At 36.7% G+C, this 20,827-nt stretch overlaps 1 protein-coding gene across 6 annotated transcripts in view; it reads right to left on the reverse strand.

Annotated features, from left to right (window-relative positions):
* The window catches only part of CDH18 (cadherin 18, type 2), a 658,667-nt gene that overhangs the window by 16,310 nt on the left and 621,530 nt on the right, over positions 1-20,827 (reverse strand). For all 6 annotated transcript variants that reach the window (XM_012721823.1, XM_012721820.1, XM_012721821.1 and 3 more), the window contains 2 exons: positions 17,319-17,440; positions 11,088-11,205 (listed from right to left, as the gene is read on the reverse strand). In XM_012721823.1, the coding sequence (XP_012577277.1) occupies positions 11,088-11,205; positions 17,319-17,440 (240 nt within the window). The remainder of the gene's footprint in view (positions 1-11,087; positions 11,206-17,318; positions 17,441-20,827) is intronic.

Genomic DNA, 20,827 nt, shown 5'->3' on the forward strand with positions numbered 1-20,827 from the left:
GGGGACCGAGGCCGGCATCTGGAGTCTGTCAGCAGCCATAAAAAGGTGAAATGGAGTCCGGATAGAGAAAAACACCCGGGTTGCAAAAGGCATGTGGGAAGAACTCCCTGCCCCCACCTTTTCCTTTTCCTCTTTCTTTTCTCGCCCACTTTCGCCCCTCACGAGACCAACTGCTACCAAAACATTGCTGCATGTCTATTGTCTATTGGCCTTCTCCCTTCCCGACTTCTGCATCCCCCACCTCTTGTATTATATATAAGCTGAAATAAAAATCCAATAGAGCTTTCTTTGTTCTGCTACACGCGTGTGACTGATTCTTTTGTTTGCCGGACCTGGGGCCCCGACTCTCTGGCCTTGCTGGTCAAGGTCCCCCGGAGGGCTCATCCACTAGAGGACATTCGAGGCTTACTCTGCAACTATTTTCTCAGGATGCACTTAATGTGTTGTGTGCTAGGTTACTCAGGAACGGGAGAAGGCACTAAGTGGTCTTTGGAAATACTGTGGCTAAAAACAGAATGTTGAATAGTTATGCTCTGTAGAGAAATTCAGCTGATTACAACACCAGCTGTGAGATCTCATTTGAAGGACAAAAATAAACTAATGGGGATATCAAATACTACAGATCTGACAATAGCAAAGTAATACAAAATAAATGGAAAGTCTTTGTGGTTTCCCAATATATCAAATTAAGTAACTGTATTTCACTACCTAGGACTAAGAAATTTGAATGAGAAGAGCCCCAAAGACACCTTTATTACAATTACACAGATAAATTTGAAAGCCTCCCTATGTTTAGTTCAATGCAATGTAAACCCACTGTCTTCAAGTAGATAGTCTTTTGCATAACCCTGTAGCCTCAAGGTAAAACCAGTATTTCTATATGTTGCCTTATAAGTGGTTTGCTTAAAAATCATTAAAAAACTTATAACTGATATCAGATTCATTTTTAGAAGTAGAAAAGAATATTGCAAGGAAATAATAAAAAGTAATACAATTAAGGGGGAAAAATATTCACAATGTTGCAACCAGATTAAATAAGAATAGATAGAATCTTTTGTTGACTATGGTTAAAATGGTAATGTTCAGTGTGGTACTTTCATTTCTTTCAAAAATAATACTATTCAAACCCATTCACTTGGAGAGAATACAAATGTCTTCAAAAGAAGAAGATAGAAACTAAAGGAGAAAACCTAGATCAAAACAGGAGTGATAGATTATTTTTTAGATATTCTTGATAGCAAATTATCAATAAAATTATATGCATTTTAAAATTCAATAAGCATAGTAAATGTGATTTTGAATCCTGAAAACAGAGATACAACTATATACACATTTATAAAAGATCTCTTTTCCTGCAGAAATCTGTAAGACTTACAAATGTACTTGACAATTACATTTAAACCTAGGAATTAGGCTGGCAAATCTCTGTGCATCAAATAAAACCTAGTCTCTCAAGAGGCAACATAAAGATTAAGAAGCAGAACAGTCTTACCTTGTAGACTAATGATAATTTTGTGTTGAGGGATTAGGTTATACTTTTTATATTACAAAACGAATGCATAGTGTTATTGTATGTGCAGTTCCCTGGTGTAAGCTTATACTCACAGACTGTGCAATATCATGGTTATAGTTTATTTGCTACCCATGATTGGTTAAGAAGTCAAAATTATACAAAGACTTTGATACTGAAATTAAAAGTTGAGTCATCACGACATTCAGAGAAGGTGGTTATAGGAAAAACTACACTTTGATCAGGATACATCAATCTTTTGTTGTTTTAGGGTAATACAATGTTAAGAGATTGTAACTTCAAACAAATCATTATTGCCAATAACAAAATTGAGTTACTGATGATATATTAATAATGATAAAATAGTATCATTATCAAACATTTACATATACACTATCTACTTTGGTGTATATATTGTAATGGGGGAGGGGAGAGACTTCTGATTTCAAATGAGGATGGAAACGGTACTTCCACGATTTTGTTGAGGAGGGGGAAGTGACTGTAAGTTGGAATATGTTAGGAGCTAGAAGACACAAAAGAATACCACTGAATCTAGGGGCAGAGAAAGGCTTAAGAACACCATCAGGGCCTTCCCTGGTGGCGCAGCAGGTTAAAGCACAGCTCTAAGAAGCTAAAGCCGCTTCAGCATGAGTTCGATCTCCAGCCTTGGAGGTGACCCACATGGCACAGCAGACCTCTCCTGACCTGCCCGCTGCTTTCCACAGCAGTGTACTTCATCAGTTAGCGTGTTCTACTCCCCACTCTGTCTCTGTGAAGCCTTTTACCTTCCCTGCCCCTCTGGCTTGTACCCTAATTCTGTAAGCATAAATACATACATCTTAAAACAAACAAACATAAAAACCAAAATAAAATCCACTGCCTTCACCTTGAGACTTGGCTTCAGAGTCCAATCAGCTGGATTTGGTTTAAATAGTCAGTAATTTTTTCAGCAATATCCAAAGTACCATAGTCAGAAGTCAACCAGATACATGCCTCCTGCTATCTATTAGGTCTGACCAGACTGCTGACAGTGGCCAGCCAATGTCAGAGAGAGTGTCTCCTTAGCCTGTGTGAGCTGGTACTTGATCTTGACCTCTATAGTGAACCTAAGTGTGCTAGCATCTTCTGTCTTCTTCATGGCTCACTTGGTAGTTAGCGGAATTTGACAATGACATAGTGACCAAGCCTGTTTCTTCTGGGGATACCCTTCTGAGGCTATGTGGGTTGCACTTGGACCTGCAGTGTTTTGGACCCTTAGAAGGTGGGTGATGAGTGGATCTCTTTGTGTGTGTGTGGCAGGAGACCAATTTCAACACTATTTTCTTGACCTTTATAATTTGTGCTTTGGCTCAGTTTCCCCGGCTACATTTAGTATTAACTGCACATTTTAAAAGATGCATTTAGTTTTAACTGAAGTAATAGTCAAACACCTTCATCAGGCATTATCACCAGAGTGAACTCACCACCGAATTACCCACCGTCACCACATGTTAACTCAATAAGGTTGGAGAGAAAGAATGTGTACTTAAGATACAATCCTTTTCCTTCATGTTCTCCCTTTCAGGAAGCTGCTAATGTGCTCTTTCACTAGAGTTTGTCTGTCCCATACCTTTGGTAGTAGCTTGTATTTTGTGAACTCAGTGATTTCAGGAAAGATAGTTTGGTCAGTGTGGGGGAGTAACAGGAAAACCAGGAGCCAAAGAAAAAGGAGAAAGGTGGTTGAAATGTTGACTGCCATAAAGAGAGACAATGGTGTCTATTCTACTCTAACCCTCAGACATCTCAGAAGGGATTTTTATTTCTCTTCATACATAGCACAGGGTTCAGAACCAATTTTAATGAATTTTTAAAGAACCAAAGTCTGTACCATCTCAGTGAACACTAGGTAGCAGTATCTTGATGATAATTAGTTTAGCACTGAAAAGGGCTCTTTCTTAATGGCCCCTGTATACCCTGACTACTGAATGAATTTAGAAAATGAAGGTCTGAGTAAAACAGAGATTTTTGACTCATACTTTCACTGAAAACAAAGATTATTTTTTAAAGATTTATCTATTTATGCATACAGAACTGGGGTGTAGGCCAGAGGTGTGTGGGGTGAGATGACAGAGTGCGGAGCAGAATAGGCAGATGTACTAAAACACACTGTTGAGGGGGCCAGCGGGCAGGTGAGGAGAGGTCCACCATACCATGTGGGTCACCTCCCTGGCCAGAGATTGAACTTGTACTGAAGTGGCTGTGGTAGCTTCATAGTGCTGTGCTTTGACCTGCTGTGTCACCGAGGGCCCCAAAGAGAACATTTTAAAAATTAAAGTAAATATTAATGATACTAGAGAACTGCTGAAACAAGATTACTGGAGGTGTTAAGATTCCAGACAGAGGGAGAATGTGGGATGGGTTGATGGCAATGTTCTTGCTTTTACTAGGAGCTAACAAGACACTGGAACTCCAGACTGGGAACAGAGAGACTCAGAGAGCTTTTTGATGTCTCCAGAGCCTGCTAATCCAATTTGGAATTGAGGGATCTCAAACACATGGTTAATTTTCCCTAGAGACATTTGTTAAATGGAAAGTTGAAATGCAAGTTAAATTGAAGTTTGCCAGAAAACTAAGACTCTAAGCCAAAAATCCCTGGAAGATTTAAAAAAAAAAAAAAAAAAGAGCTTTTTGGTTCTGTCATCTGTTGTTAGTTAACAGACAATGATTAAGGCTAGAAACCAGGGTGAATGTTCCTTGTGCACCATTGAAAGTTCTAGAAGGCCACACTCCACAGAGACAGGAATAATCAGAGATATGTGAGCAAAATTGCAAGTCAGCATACTCTTTCCTGGATTCATTTAATAATCCCTTTCTCTAACTGCTGCCAGAAAAAAATAGTGTGTATTCTGTAGAGGAAGTTATTTTCCTTTGAGCCACTTCTTCATTTATACATTTTATGTGTTATCCAATAAAAACTTACTAGACATATCAAGAAATAAAACCATATGACCCAGACTTGTGTCTCCATTTCTCCATCTGCCATCTCCCCCCCAAAAAAAACAAACAAACAAATATATCTAGTACAGATAGCAGAGAAAGTTGGCAGTAATTGCAAAATCATAAAGATTAATGTGTTCAAGAAAATAGAGAAAAGGTAGAAAACATAAAATAGAGAAAAGGTAGAAAACTTTACCAGAGATTTACATCTCTATAGAAAGAAAAAAAAAGTTGCTATTAACTAAAGCAGTGAGTGTTGGCATCACATTTTATCCGAATAGATGCATTTGCTTTCATAGAAATCTTATTTCCTTGAGCAGGATATTAATTCCATGCGGGTGTTTTCTACCATTATATTCCAAGCATATGCCAGAGTGAATAATAAGAAAATAGTTCCCAAATAAAGAAACTTTTATATGTAAACAAGATGGAACACTCAAGACAGCATTTTTTTCTTGCAATGTTCAGATAAATTAGCAGATTCCAAGTTAATGAGGGATAGACCATATGGCGAGAAAGATCTAATGAGGATGGGGAAGATCTGAAAAAAACATGGAACGTTGTCTTCAATTCAATTACTTAACAAGCAAATCTGGGGGTAAATAGGAGACTCCCCAGCATGAGATAGATGGGGAAGGACATCTTAGATGGGATGACATAAGCATTTTTAAGATTTCCATTTCTGGGATAAGTTTAGTGTTCATCTAGTACAGTAAGATAATTTAATATAATGTAATGCAATGCCATATAATATGGTAAATGTTATTAATATAGAAATGTGGATTTTGCCATTGTTTTTGGTAGGAATTACTCCAGTGAAGTATCAAGAAATGTGAAGGAATTGAGATCTTACCAAAGTCACAAGATTACGAGATAAACCTCTCACAAATGTATGAATGTTGACAGAAGACAAAGGCTCCCTCATCAGACACAAGGACATTTTCCTCATGTCACAGCCAGAAGCATGAACTCTCATCTGTTCACATTAGTTCCTCTTGACCTCTGGGAAATAAGACTCATGTGGAAAAGGATGGGTTGTGCTGTACACACAGTGGGGTTTTGTAACAGCTGTGAAATCAGGGGAGCAGACAGCATGGGTGTTTCATCATCTCTGCCAGCAAACACGCCACACTCTGTGGCAAAGAGTCATTTTCCTTACTGCACTAGATGACAAATGAGCATGTCTTTTGTTCCTGGGGAGACACTATCTCTATCTTCCAAGGCAGATTGTTCTATGAATAGCCTAGACAAGGTAGTCTGAAGCAAAAGAGAAATTAATGCTCTCATGCAAGACACAAAGGGAGTCAAGAAACCAACAGAAATGGTTTCCTGACATAAACATTCTCAGAGGAAAGGTTTACACATTTGCAGTAGGGAGAAACTGTTCATGATCTTCAACCATTTTTAATAATTACAGTTAAAGATTAGTAAACCACCACACTTATCCCCTTCTATCCAGCATCTACCTAGCAACCAGAGTGCTCTTTCAAATCTCAACTATTCCATTTCCATCTTTAAATGGTCATTTTTTTAAAGATTTATTTAGTTATGCATACAGAACTGGGGTACAGGCCAGAGGTGCAGGGGTGGTGAGAGGATTCACCAGAGACAGAGTGGGGAGCAGAACAGGCAGACTGACAAAGTACGCTGCTGAGGGGAGCAGCGGGCAGGTCAGGAGAGGTCTGCCACACCATGTGGTCGCCTCCGGGGCAGGCGGGGATCAAACTCATGCGGAAGCTGCTTTAGATTCTCAGTGCTGTGCTTTAACCCAGTGCGCCACCAGGGAGGGCCGTATCTAAAACTTTTAATCTTTCCCTGTGCTTCTTTTTCTTCTTCTTCTTCTTTTCTAAATATCACTGATGATTCAGGTAACAGTTTAGATATCTCTCAATTTAGGAAATAATCCTACCTCCCTTCCAGGAGTGGAGACCCTCTTTAATTTCTTTGCTGAACAACATGCTTATTGTTTGTACTATTTAAGTTGTGATCATGTTATCATGCAAGAAATCTTGGAAAGCAGGAATTGCTTATATTTGTGATGTGGTCATCACTTACAAAAACTGACATAGGTACTATTTAAGTACACCCCTGCACCAGCAAATATGCTAAAGGTGTAGAATACGCTAAACTCATACAGAAATTAAGAGGCAATCATACTTGGCATGACACTTTAAACATATTATCAGGATGCCACACTTGAGTCAGATCTCTTTTCATGAGATAAGTGATTACAAAATATTGTTTTTACTTCCTGTAGGATTAACTCCCTATTTGTACCCACAGTTCTCGACTCTTCTGAATTTGACGTATATCTTTACCAAGCATATGTTTGATTTTAACATATTTAAATGATATTTTTAAGTCTGGCATCTGGTAAAAAAGACATAACATTGTTGAATGATTTTTTAAAAATATAAATGATTATGCATTGTTATTCTGCAACTTTCTTGTGTCACCAAGTCTACAGTTGAAATCTAGCCAAAGAGACAAATATAAACCTACCTCATTCATCTTTAATTCCTGTGACATTTTCTGTTTCATATAAGCACTGTGACATATTTATTCTATGTTTGATCATCTTGTTTTGTTCCAACCTTTTGATAGTCAAAGCATAAGTGAAATAAATATTTTTGTATGGGAATTTCCTAGTTTGGATATGCTGACCACTTAGGCAAATCCTTAGAAGTAGCTATTGAGAATCAATTCTTCATGGGGTCTTAAGTTGTTGCAGGTTATGTGAAAATTAGTACTAACCTTCTTTTTGATATGGATGATTTTTCAAGACTCTAGAGAGAACAGCTTTAGACAACAGAGGGTTTCTCCCACCACAGCAAACACAGGTTGTTTTATCATCTCACATAATGAATACTGGGCAAAGTGCAATCTGATTTTCTTGTAGCTTGTGATAGAATATTGAGTTTCCCTAAAGTTCCTTTGCTGTGATGCAAACTCCCTACATGCAAGCACCCCACTGAGTCACCCCACTCACACCCTCAAGTCTTTCAGAGGAACAAAACTCCATGAGAACAATACATTAATCCTACTTATTATTGCCATGAGAAATTAAGCAATTCTTCTCTCACCCCAAATATAATATCTTCTGACTTCAGTAGTTATCCTGCAGTAATTCCTGCTAGATGACTATTTCTAATGTAGAGAATTTCACAAGAAGAAAATATATTTTCTTCAGCATTTTGTGCATATGATTTTTGTGACCCAACATATATATATTCTTATTTGAACCAGGATCTAGTTTCAATCAAATTATCATTGCATTGTAAAATTATTCTGTTTTCTTTTTTTAAAATAATTTTTAAGTGTAAATTTTAACTATATTTCTGCTTAAAAAACAAAAAAAAATATTTTTGTAGTTTCACTGATTTAATCTGAAATATCTAAACATGGTCTTTGGGTTTTTGTTGTTTGGTGTTTATACGACATCGCCATACATTTTCTCAACAGTTACTATCTTTGCTATAATCTCTTCCAAATATTTTACACTTCCTATTTATTAAGTGTTCTTAAACTTATTCTGCAAGTTAGTGACTTGCTTTTGTTTCTCTATATCCCATACACTTGTGAAATGCACCAGTATTTATCTTTTCTCTTTCTGTTTCACTTAGCATATCCCTCTTCAGTTTCGTACATGTTCTTGTGAATAGCAAGAGTTTTCATTCTTACTCATTCTTGTACTACTGTGTCCATATACCTCATTTTTCTGATCCACTCCTCTGTCCTTAGGTATTTAAGTTGTTTCCATAACCTTGCTACTGTAAATAGTGCTGAAATGAAGATAGGTGTGCATATATCACTTAAAATTAGTCTTCATTTTATTTTTGTTTGTTTGTTTGTTTGTTTGTTTTTTGGCATTCTTTAGATTCCTAGGCATGGAATCGCTGGTTCATACTGTAGCCCTATTTTTAATATTTTGAGGAACCAAAAGTTTTTCATTGCAACTGGACCAGCCTACATTTCCAACAACAGTGTTGAGGTTGATTTTTTTCCCACACCTTCATCAGCACTGCTGTTTGTGGGCTTTTGCTATGGACCGTTTTCAGAGATGTGAAATGGTGTCTCATGGTTTTGATTTGCGTTTCCCTAAAGGATTCATACACAGGAGGTAAAAGACAATTATTGGCAGATTTCACTAAAATGTGGAATATGGAGAAACAAAACTAAGGCAACAAAGCTAAAGCAAAACTAACCGTTGAAATATAACCGAAGAATGAAGGTTACTGTAGGTAGAGGACATTTGGGGATCGAACTAAGTAGGAGAAAGCCCTGAGGTTTGTGGCGAAGAGATTGGATGCTTTGTTCATGCGTGTGGTGGGGTGACATACATCTGAGGAGGTGTGAACCTATTCCCCTAAATTTCACAGAGTGAAAGAGTGTTTTAAACCAGTTACCTCAATAATAAGAAAATAATAGAGATTGAGAGAAAAGTAAAAATCCCTATCTTCCCCCAAACAACCACTGGTGACACTTTTATTCTAGAAAAAAAAAATGCTATAAATGAATGAGCAAAAAATCCAAATACATATCATCATTATAAATCCTTTAAAAGTGTGTGCTTATTTTGAGGGGAATTCCTTAAATATGAATTTTCAACACTGAAATCTGGCAACATTGTGAAATCTCTGAATTAGGGCCTTTTGTGTATATTCATTACATTCACAAACCTAGATACAATAATCTGGTAAGAAGGATTTTTAGTCATAATACAGCTTTCAACAACTATAAAGTCCTCTTGTTTCTTTTGGAAATACTTCTGAAGTCATTCACATGGGTTAATAACTTGCATATCATACATATTTAAGGCAAATTTTAACTGTAATATCATGAAATTAAAATTGTTTTCAGACAAATAATGTATACTATATGTGGAATCTAAAAAAATTAAATTTTGAGAAAAAGAACAGATTGGTTGGTGGCTACCAGGGCCTGAGGGTTGGGGAATTGGAAAGATATTAGGCAAAGCACATTAATATACACTTATTAGATGAGCAGATTATGTGATCTTAATGTACAGAAAGAAAGTATAGCTAATAAATATATCATATAGAGAAATGAATAGTAGGTGTTAAGTGCTCTCACCATAGAAAAGAAGTGGTAGTTACATGATGGATGTGTTAGTTAAAGCTACGGTAGTGATCATTTTGCAATATTTAAATTATTAAGTCAACATATGGTATACCTTAAATTCACAGCATGTTCTATACAAATTCCATCTCAGTAAAGTCCCCCCCAAAGAAAAAATCCCACATAAATATTTTAATTAGCATTATTTTAAAATTTCATTGCAATGAACTCTAACTATGGGTAGGCAGGTATGATTTCAATCTACTAAGAAAGTAAAAGTCCCCCCAAATTATACAATTCTTTGAAAAAAAAATTAATCCAGTGAAATATATGTATGGGTGTAACTCCGTGATATATAGGAAAACATAATTCCCTTTCCCATACTTAGATATAATTCATAAACTAATATGTCTAGGACTGTAATGTGAGCTGTTCAGCTGTGAACACATGTACAACAGTCAATGAAATACAACATGCCACACACAACATCACTTTGCCATGAGTAGGACTATCTCAGGCAAGTTAAAACGAGAGAAAAACAAGCTTTGCATTTTCACATATCTTGTTAAGGCTACATGCAAACTATGGACTCTTTCCTATGATAATTTAAAGAAACAGAGGTAATGAAGAAAATGTCTTACTGGGTCATCATTTCATGGTAATATTTTCTCTCTGCATGAAAATGTTTTTCCATCAGGGGTACAAAAAAGAAATGAAAGTTTATTCCTGCCTGGATGTGTTTGTTTCATGTGATTCCGAGGCATGTGGATGCTCAAATAATAACACCTTCAGATACAGGGGATCAAAGATAGTTTAAGAAAGTTGCTGTTAATCAGAATGTTGCACTGTTGAATCTTAATGCTGCTGGTACAGACAGAAGAGGAATTAGTACTCAACTTTCAGGAACTTACTTTGGGATGGATCTTCTGTAGTAACAAAATTATGGTTTTCTTTCTTTTTTTTTTTTCTACAGACTATAGAAACTTAAGCAAAAAATAATTCAAATTTCCACCATACTCTGCAATTATGCATATTTAGCTAGCCATATTCTGTGAAATATTCATAATAACAAGGGGAAATATAATTTCTACAGCACATCTTGATAGTTTTGCTAATGCAAGATGATTTCAAACATTGCATTTCTTTTTCTAACTGTCCCTAGGGTATATTTTTCATTTTTCCTCATTTAAATTTTTCATCCTCGTAGCAGCTGCCCTCATAAACATATTTGTCAGCTAAGATTCCTCTTAAAATTTGCCCAAGAGCACATTACATGTACATTTCTTGTTTAAAGGATGATTCTGAATAAATTCAATGAAAGATATTTGTACATATGGCTCAATTTTAAATACAAGAGATTCACAGATCATAACACATTAAAATCAAACTGACTTTGAATGCTTATTTGCAAGCTGTTCACAGGGATAGAAGTATAAAGCAAAACCACTCAGGCCTATCCCATATCAAGTCAGACCAGGTAGCATCACATAAACAACAAACAAAAGAATGTATTTATGTTCACCTTCATTGTCCTTTAGAGTGAAGTTTGGATTCGTAGACAGGTGTTCATCAAGAAAGAAGCTAAACCTTGCTCCATTGGCAAAATCATCTTTATCAGTGGCGCTGATGGTATGAATAACCTAAAGAAAAGCAAATATTTAATAGCTAATTTGGCTGAATCCTTTAATTTTAATGATAACAGTTTTAATTGTTAACCTAAAAAAAGATTTTTAAAAGATCCCTTAGACCCTCCCTGGTGGTGCAACAAGTTAAAGTACAGCACTATGAAGCTATCTGCAGCTCAGCTGTAAGAGTTCCATTCCCCAGCCAGAGAGATGACCCGCATGGTGCAGCACCAGACCTCTCCTGTTTCATCAGCTGTTCCCTTCAGCAGTGTACTTCATCACTCTGCCTATTCTGTTCCCTGGTCCGCCTCTGGTGAATCCTCTCACCACCCCTGCACCTCTGGCCTATACCGCAGGTCTATATGCATGAATAAGTAAATCTTCAAAAATAACTAAATAAATAAAAGATCCCTTTGTCTACCTTGAGTGTTTTCAAATTAATCTAGTAAAAGTAGCAATTCATTTGTTCTTCTCTGCATTAGATTTTAGGAAACATTATAACATTATAATCATTCCATTTTCTAGCATGATACAAACATTTAAATATCTTTATCACCCACAATGCCTTGGGGCCAATTCGCTGTAAGACTGTGTGTGAACACCTGTTTGAGGAGACATGAAGTATTGTTTGTACAAATACAAATATTCCAGTGTTGGTGTAGAACAGCCCTGTAGTATATGCTGTTCTCAGTTAGGAAATGCAAAAGCAGTGAAATCTTATGTTAGTCTGCTGTTTTAAGAGACCTTTTAGGTCATGATCTAGTCCCTGTACTGTAGAGATGAGAAAGCTCAGTCCCTGAAGGGTGGTGACGTGTCTCAAATCTGTAACAGAAGGTCACAGACAAAACCAGATCCTTCATAATTTCATTGCACACACTTCATGCCTAGTGGTTGAGAGAAGCAATTCCAAATTTTTAACTTAAGGCAAAATAAAAAGCAGGGAAATTCAGAATATATAAAGAACATATTCCAGGTGCCCTAAGAGCAGAATATAAATTCCAAAAGTTGTAGTAGTCCTTATACTTTTACAAAAAGCATAACACACATACACACACACACGCACACACACACACACACACACACCAAGGAACTGGCAAGACAATACTTCCCATGCTCAAAATTATTCCAATCTTTCCAGCTCATACGCTCCAACTTAGGGAAATTAAAACAAGGGGAAATGAGAACCATTAAAAACAAAGTCTCTTGGGCTCTCCCTGGTGGCACAATGGGTTAAAGCACCGCCTTATGAAGCTCTCGGAGGCTACTAGAGAGAGGTTCCATCCCCAGCCAGGGAGCTGACCCACATTGCGAGGCAGACCTCTCCTGTCTGGCCCGCTGCTCCCCTCAGCAGTGTACTTTGTCAGTCTGCCTGTTCTGCTCCCTGATCTGTCTCTGGTGAGTCCTCTCACCCACCACACTTCTGGCCTGTACCCCAGTTCTGTGAGCATAAATAAATAAATCTTAAAAAAAAAAAGTCTCTTGCCGTGACATATAGTGTGTCCACTTCAAAACAGATAGGATTTCGAGGAATATTCAAGGTCTCAGAAGTGAAATAATCCATCAAAATATATCAAAGTGAAAGTGTCAATTTTAGACTCTTCACATCCCGAGTCTGTCGGCTGTTAGGAGCTGAGGAGCAGAGTAGAACTAGAAGGAAAGAGCCAGGGTGCCTGTGTTTTCCTGAAGTGCGAGTGAAGAAAGCACTTTAGGATAAAGTAAGTGATCTCTACCATATCTCACTCCTCTGTATCCTTCCGCTCCTTAAAAATTGCTTTGTGAGGCCCTCCCTGGTGGCGCAGCGGGTTAAAGCACTGCACTGAGAAGCTAAAGCCACTTCCGCATGAGTTCGATCCCCGCCTGCCCCGGAGGTGACCACAGGGAGTGGCGGACCTCTCCTGACCCGCCCGCTGCTCCCCTCAGCAGTGTACTTCACCGATCTGCCTGTTCTGCTCCCCACTCTGTCTCTGGTGAAGCCTCTCACCACCCTTGAGCCTCTGGCCTGTACCCCAGTTCTGTATGCACAAATAAATAAATCTTTAAAAAAAAAAAATTGCTTTGTGAGCAAGAGATCCAGATCCCTGTCCCACCTCCCAGAACTCTCCATCCCCTTCTGTTTCCCGCCATATTATTTATTTGTGAATTGACAATTTTCTTCTTGTTTTGCTTCTTTTTAACTTGAAACACAGCCAGTGTCTTGTGTGTATTCTTTTGGTCTACTCATTATGGGTTTCAACTACATGGGGTATGTTCAACTGAAGGATAATCAAAAGCAGTCTGACAATTTTTTCAAGTGCTTGAAGTGTTCCAGAGTTCAGAACTTCTGGGGCTGAATATCACGCTCATGTCCTGTACCTGTGAGCACCTTTGAGCGAAGGGGAAATTAAAGTATCAAAATCTGAAAGTGGTTTTTAAGATGAAGGTCGTTTTTTTCTGGTTGAATAATCATGTTTTTCTTTGAACAGGAAGATTTATTTAAAAAAAAGTATTGTTTCCTCAGAAATTTATTAGAAAATATAGCTAAGAAGATAACAGGTTTAATGATTTTTAGAATATTTAAATTTCTGGCAGAGTTTTAGGTATTTGTCAGGTCTCCATCATCAGAACTCTCAAGCCTTTTGTCTCGGGTATGATTTCCAGACCCGGCACCCGCCCATCTGGAGGCCAAGTGATCGCACAGGGGGTCCATTTCTGGCTCCACCCTCTGACTGAATTTAGCCCTTCTCATGCATGTGTGCCGTAAGGACTAACTAAGGTGTTCTATTAGTTTTAAAGATGTTTGCAAAATCACAGATTTATTCTTTCCGGGGGAGAAGGTACATCCAAATTGCTATTTGGTATTTATAAGTGGTAAATGATATCAGCAGAACTTTTTGGTAATGTCCACAGATAAGGAGTCAATTTTGGAAGGATTTTTTTTTAATCAAATACACATATCTTCTCTTTCTAGATGTATTTTTCATAGTCCACTGCTTCTAGAGCACTTAATAGGGAAAACATTTTATAAATTTCCACAAATAACTTACTCTTTCATAAATGACTAAATATTTCAATTAATAAAGAATTTCTGAGAAATGCATTGTATTCTTTTAAATTAATTGAGTTTGCTTCATAATATAATCTCAAATGGGTCATACATTAACTTCATAATTATGTAACTTTTGTAAGTTAAATGTGCATCAACTTAAACATGGTGTCAAATTTTTACTAATCTAATAAACAGCTTTCATATAAAGTTTTATTGTAGGAGAACCAGATATCATTTACAATTTATTTTAAAATGTCATGTTTTCTAAGTTTATTTCTTAAAAATAATTGAGGCCCAAAGGGAAAATTCAATATGAATAAAATGAAAAGCATTCTTTTTATTTTTTCAAAGAGTATCCAAGTATAGATACATGCAAACTATTTTTCAAATTCATTCCACTCTGAGAAAGGACATCGCATTTCATATGGACCTGATTTTCTTTTGCCAGACACTTAAAGGATTTTTTTTAGAATAGGAAAATACATTAAGTCAGAGAACCGTATTGTTTCAGTTTATTTGGACACCTGAGTCGACCTGAAATCTGAAGTTATATGTGATTTAAACCTCTGTTTTCATAAGAGACCCATCTCTTTACCACAGCCACATGCTGCTGTTATACACAGCATCCATAACAGAAATGTCTGTAATTTGGAAAGCAACTGTTATAGAAAGAGGAACTGTCACACAGCTAGGAAATACAAATATGCATCAGAAAACCTATTTCACAAGTCATTATTTAAATAGATTTCCCGATTCAACCCTGTATCAGAACACAGGAAGTTTCTCCAGAAATGTTACAAGCATCAGGTTAAATGAGCCAAAGACTGCAAAATTAAACAACAGGAAAATTCAGTCCATTTTCCCTGTAATGAGTTAATCATACACTTGACCACAGAGATTGTCAATGACTGATTTAAATATAGATCCAATAAATAATACTTTACAGTAATTTTTATACCCGTGATGGAAAGTTTGAGTTCATTTTAGTGAACGGGTTGGAAATAAATGTTCAAGCCACAGGAAAGAATCCAATTGTCTTATAGTGACATTTAAATCATACACTAGTAAAAACAGCAACTATGCTAAAGGTGAATTTAGCTTTTGAACAGTAAAAAGAAGTAATAACATAACAATATAAATTAGAATTTAAGGATGCTAAGTCTAATGACCGCAATCTAAAAACAGCAACTGGTATATGAAGATAAGACATGTATGATATGGTGAATGGGACATACCCACTCAAAAAATGCTTATCAGAAATTTAGCCCTGTCTAGAAAAATGCAGTGAGGAGAATAAGGGATTTGAGACTTATCTAGACATATACTCACACAATCTCAAGTTTCTGAAGAGCCCCAGAATTTTGACAATTTTCTTCATTTCAGAGAAGAAAGCACTTATGCCCCAGAACTCACTTTAGGAGAGCAAGAAAGTCTAGGTGGTTAGCAGAGAGGGTAAAACAGAAAGCTAGGAGAGAGACTTTGAGAGCCTAGTGACAATACCGAGTTGAAGCCCTCCTGGCGGCATACGGGTTAAGTCTCAGCACTATAAAGCTGGCCACAGACACTGCAGCACCAGTTTGTTTAGTCCCCAGCCAGCAAGCTGATTCACATGGCACAGCAGACCTTTCCTGTCTCACCTGCTGCTCCCCTCAGCAGTGTATGTCAGTCAATCTGCCTGCTCTGCTCCTTACTGTCTCTGGTGAATCCTTTCACCCCATGCACCTCTGTCTGTACCCCTTCCCCAGTTCTGTATGCATAAATAAATAAATCTTTAAAAAAAGCAGCAACCAAGATTGCTGATACCTGTTCTTGGAGGATTTGTCTGCCTCAGCAGAGATAAAGCCTGGTCATGGACACCTAGATTAGCCAATGAAACCCCTGTAAAGACCCAGCCAAGTCATGAGCAACATCTGACCTCCAGAAACTGGCATGATAAGTGGGTATTGCTTTAAGCTGCTGAATTTGTATAACTTGCATGGAACCCCAGACCCCTTGTTCTTCCAAAAGTTACTGCTGCTTTATTAAGCTAATGTAAGGTCAGACAGAGAACCTTTCCTCAGGACAAAATTCTTGGTAGGAGGATATCTGCTAAAACAGCAGGCAGAGAGTAGGGCCAGGTCAGCATAACCAGCTAAACCACCTTGCAGGAAGTGCTAACAGGCAATGGAGATGGGATCTTTCATCAGCAGCAACAATGAACCAGCCCGAAGCAACAGCCCCTATTACTCTCACCTGGATTGTGCCAGACTATTGTGCATCCCTCCAGTTCACGCCCACAACAAGCACATTCCCCCACCCATTCCTCTGGACTTGCCCCCCTTGCCTGAATCGGACACCCGAATAAAGGTGGACTTGCTCTAGAGGTAGCAGTCGCATCTCCAGACACGTGCCCCCTCTAGTGACCTTTCCCCGTCACTACTTGGACTTTGAGAGTTATTTTTACTTTGGCCTGTACGCTCCCAAGATTGCGCCCCCTGCAGGCGATAAGTTGTACTGCAGCAGAGGGGACAAATGAACTTGCCCTTCCAGACTCCCACTCACTCTTGTCCCTTGTTACCTTCCTCCAATACTCCAGGCTCCCTGACTGCTGAATTACATCCATGGCATGTTCATGTTTAAGCTCATCTCTCCTTCCTTCCCCTCCCAACCCAGTAATACACACACCCTTGTTGTGTCGTAAAATTAATCAGAGTTCAGTATGATATCATCCAATGTTTGCTTGGTTGCTTATGTGTCAATCAGGCTCTCACAAAAAAAAAAAAAAAAAAAAGACCAAATCAGTTCCTCTTCCCTAAATGAGTCTCAAAGCTTCGTGAGGTCAGAAGCATTCACTGTTTCCTCCTCAGTATAGGGTGCCCAAAAGGCATTCAAAACAATAGTACTGGCATGATAAATGTGTGCATACCAGAACTCGATTTTTTTTTAATTACGTATGGGATCCAGAAAAATTATATTTTTCTATGAAGCTCAAAAAATCTATTTCAGCCTAAATGTAAGCTTTATAAAATTATTTTCATTTGAGGACTTCTAGGCTTATACAAAAGAATAGAAATAGGGTTACTTGAATTTCTTCTGCTTGCATGATAGGAAACAATTCACTTACCTGCCCAGGCTTAGAATTTTCACAGACAACAATATCATATTCCCTGGCAAGTTCGGGTGGATTGTCATTGACATCCAAGACTCTAATACCCACTGTGACATGGCTCAGCAGTGCAGGATTGTCTGCAAAACACACAGGGATGTATTTAGTGTTCCCACGCATACTTTCGAGCTTGGTTTCAAACAAATTTCCTTAATGCTGTCGCGTGTCACTTGCTCCATATGCTGTAGAAGGACTTTTGGCAAAAGACAACTTTATGAAGGCACTCTTTGCTAGAACTCATTAACTTACAGAAAAATGAAAAATGAACAGCAAGGCATGGCATGAATGCTAAAATGATATTTTGTCATATCAAGGAAATTACATGTTATTCAGGAGCTGGAGTGGGAGAAAGTTGTCAGAATTCATTGTATGCTGTCAAAGTCTAAGGGATGAACAATTGGCTTCATCATTAATCTAAGAAAAGCATAACAGTTGGTAAAAAAAAAATCACATCATCTTTAAAAGGTTCAGTGTTTCAAACCAAAATAACATTGGAGAAAATAGAAAATAAAGTTCTTTATACAAGGGATTATTTTCTTCTGATAGAATATCTGTAGTATGATTTGTTAAACATAAATTAAGGAAAATAAAGACTAATTTATATCTGAACCTAATGTGGAATTCATATATAACTACTTCACATAAAATATTATAGATAAAACATCAAAGTATATTTAAATGAAATTTTACCATTTATTAATTAATTTTACTTAATTGTAAAAATAGTGAATGTTTAGGAAATGGCATAAATGCAGAATTCATAATTTAAAAAATGAACCTTACTAACATTGTTTTGTCACTTTATTAAAAAAAACAAATTTAAAATTATAGCAGACTAATACTTTAAAAACAAGACTAGTAAAAAATAAAATCAGAAAACATTGATTTACCAAAGTAGAAGCAGAGAAAAGTCATAATAGGGTAAGGGGAAATATAATTACAAATACAAAAAACATGTTGTTAAAATAGTAAGAGAGGATGGACTTAAAAGTGTCATAATGGCTAGTAGAAATAGGAAATCTGAGTGGTACAACAGTAACTAAAGATAATCAATGGCTATGTAAAAGTATATTTCCAGAGAGGAAAAATCACATGTAGGTATTTTATGTAAGGTTCAAGAAATACATAATTTCAATATAATACATATTTCCCCCCACAAAACAGAAGGAGGAAATATACCAGTTTTTTTTTATCATCTATAAAACTTTACTATCAATAACAGACAATATTACTCATGAAGGATGTAGTGTCGACAGCTTAAACAAAATAATAAAGATACACTACTGTGTGATAAAAACAAACCCCAAACCTATCCTTACCTATTTAGTTCTAGAAATACTTGTTTAGTTCCATGCTGATGAAAGGAAGGAGGAAGGAGAGGAAGGTATAGGAGGGGAAATGGAGAGAAGGAGGAAAGGAAGAAAGAAGAAAAGATTGATGGAAGGAAGAAGGGGAGGAAAGAAGGGAAGAAAAAATACTAAAGGAAAAATGGAGGGGATTTTAGAAACCATAAATGTTAGCCAGAGTTAGTGAAATAATGGTTAACTCACACAGGTGATAATCTCAATACATAGAGGAAAAAAACAAACAAACAGAAAAAAATTAAAAAGAGATATCCATGCATTCCCAAAATCAATGCAAACAAACAAACAAAAATATAAGAAACAACAAAAAAGGAAAAACACTTAACTATATTACATTGGTGGTTTGGAAGAAAAAATACAAATAAAGGCAGCTTCTCTTCAATGCAGTGTTCATACATTGTACTTTTTCTTTGTGCTTTTTTGATTTCTATGAAAATATTTTCTGCAGACAAGTGTGTACAAAAACAATTCTGTACTCTTATAAATCATCACTGGCTTGATGATACAATATTTTAAAATGCTAGGGAAATGTTTTGTTTAGTAACACACATGTTCCACCATTCCTTAGATAATCTTGTAAGAATGAGATCTGCAAACGAGTATTCAACTAAAACTGAAATTACCAAAGAGTATATTTGTTTGGGGATGTAGAAAACTTTCTTAGTTTTACCTGTATTTTTAAAATCTTGCATATGAAAATTATATTTAATTTTGGTACAAAAAGATAAAGTTAATTAATAAACAATAGAACTCCCTTACGAATATGTGTGGTTAATACATTTACAAATTATTTTTATGAACAGACTTATCACAATGCCAGGTATGTGCCTGTTCCCCTTTATTTTATTTACTTTTCATATATACTTTAATATTAATTGGGGATTAAATATAGTATTCTAAATGATTTGTTATAATGGTTAAGTAAGCATGTATATCACATACCTAATTAAACAATTCTCAAGACCTTCTCACCTATAGTTAAAAAGAAGGTTGAAAATAACATACAGTAAATTTTTATATGAGAGAAAATTAATCAACCCGACCTGTTTTAAGTCACTTATTGCATAGTAGTTTGAGAATCCTAAAACCTGTATGGTATCACCTTCAAATAATTTAGATCGCAACTGACTGTGGGCATCAACTATATACATGTAAGTTTTATAAAAATTATAGTCAAGAGAGTGAGATGAATGAATGCTATTCTGACAGAACTCCAATTGTAAAATTATTTTCCAGAGGTATTTAAAGGTCTATTGTATGATTATATACTGTAATAAATAAAAATTTGTTTTGAACTTTTTCAAATGTTATGCTGCCTAGTGATTTCTGAGATGTAATTTTGTCTATCATCGTAAACATGTGGGAAAGTAATGAGTGGTATTAATTTAGGAGATATTTCTGACATATTTTTGATCACGATAAGAGCTGACATTTATTACATTGCTATATGCCAGATAATGGAGTAAGATACTTCACTTAATCCTCGCTGTAATGCGTTGTTACAGATAAGAAAATATGTGACATTTTTTGTTAAAGTGCTTAAGTTCCCACTGCTTGCAATGAACAGAATTTAAAAAGAACCTCTTAGACCCTCCCTGGTGGCAAAAAGAGTGAAAGCTCAGCACTGTAAAGCGAGCCTCAGCCACTTCAGCAGGAGTTGGATCCCTGGCCAGGGAGGTGACCCACGTGGGGCAGCAGATCTCTCCTGTCTCCCAGCAGCTGGGCTCAGCAATGTGCTTCCTGGATCTGCTTGTTCTACTCCCCACTCTGCCTCTGATGAATCCTCTCACCTCCCCTGCACCTCTGGCCTGCACCCCAGTTCTGTATGCACACATAAATAAATCTTTCAGAAAATAAAAAGAACCTCTTACTCTACATTTGACATTCTCAAACACACTGTCTACTGTAATGATGATGTAAGATGATGGAAGAACTTTATAATACAATGAAAACTAACTCATATCAACCAATAACCTTGGTAAACACAGAAACAAAACTAGAAATGCGTATATAATGAAAACATGTTTAAAAGCCAGGATGCTCTACTTATTTAAAAATTCTACCATTTGTTTAGATTCATGTAAATTCTTACACTTCCGAGAC

This window comes from Condylura cristata, unplaced genomic scaffold (genome assembly GCF_000260355.1).
Source record: "Condylura cristata isolate star-nosed mole 26May11 unplaced genomic scaffold, ConCri1.0 scaffold00007, whole genome shotgun sequence".
NCBI lineage: Eukaryota > Metazoa > Chordata > Mammalia > Eulipotyphla > Talpidae > Condylura > Condylura cristata.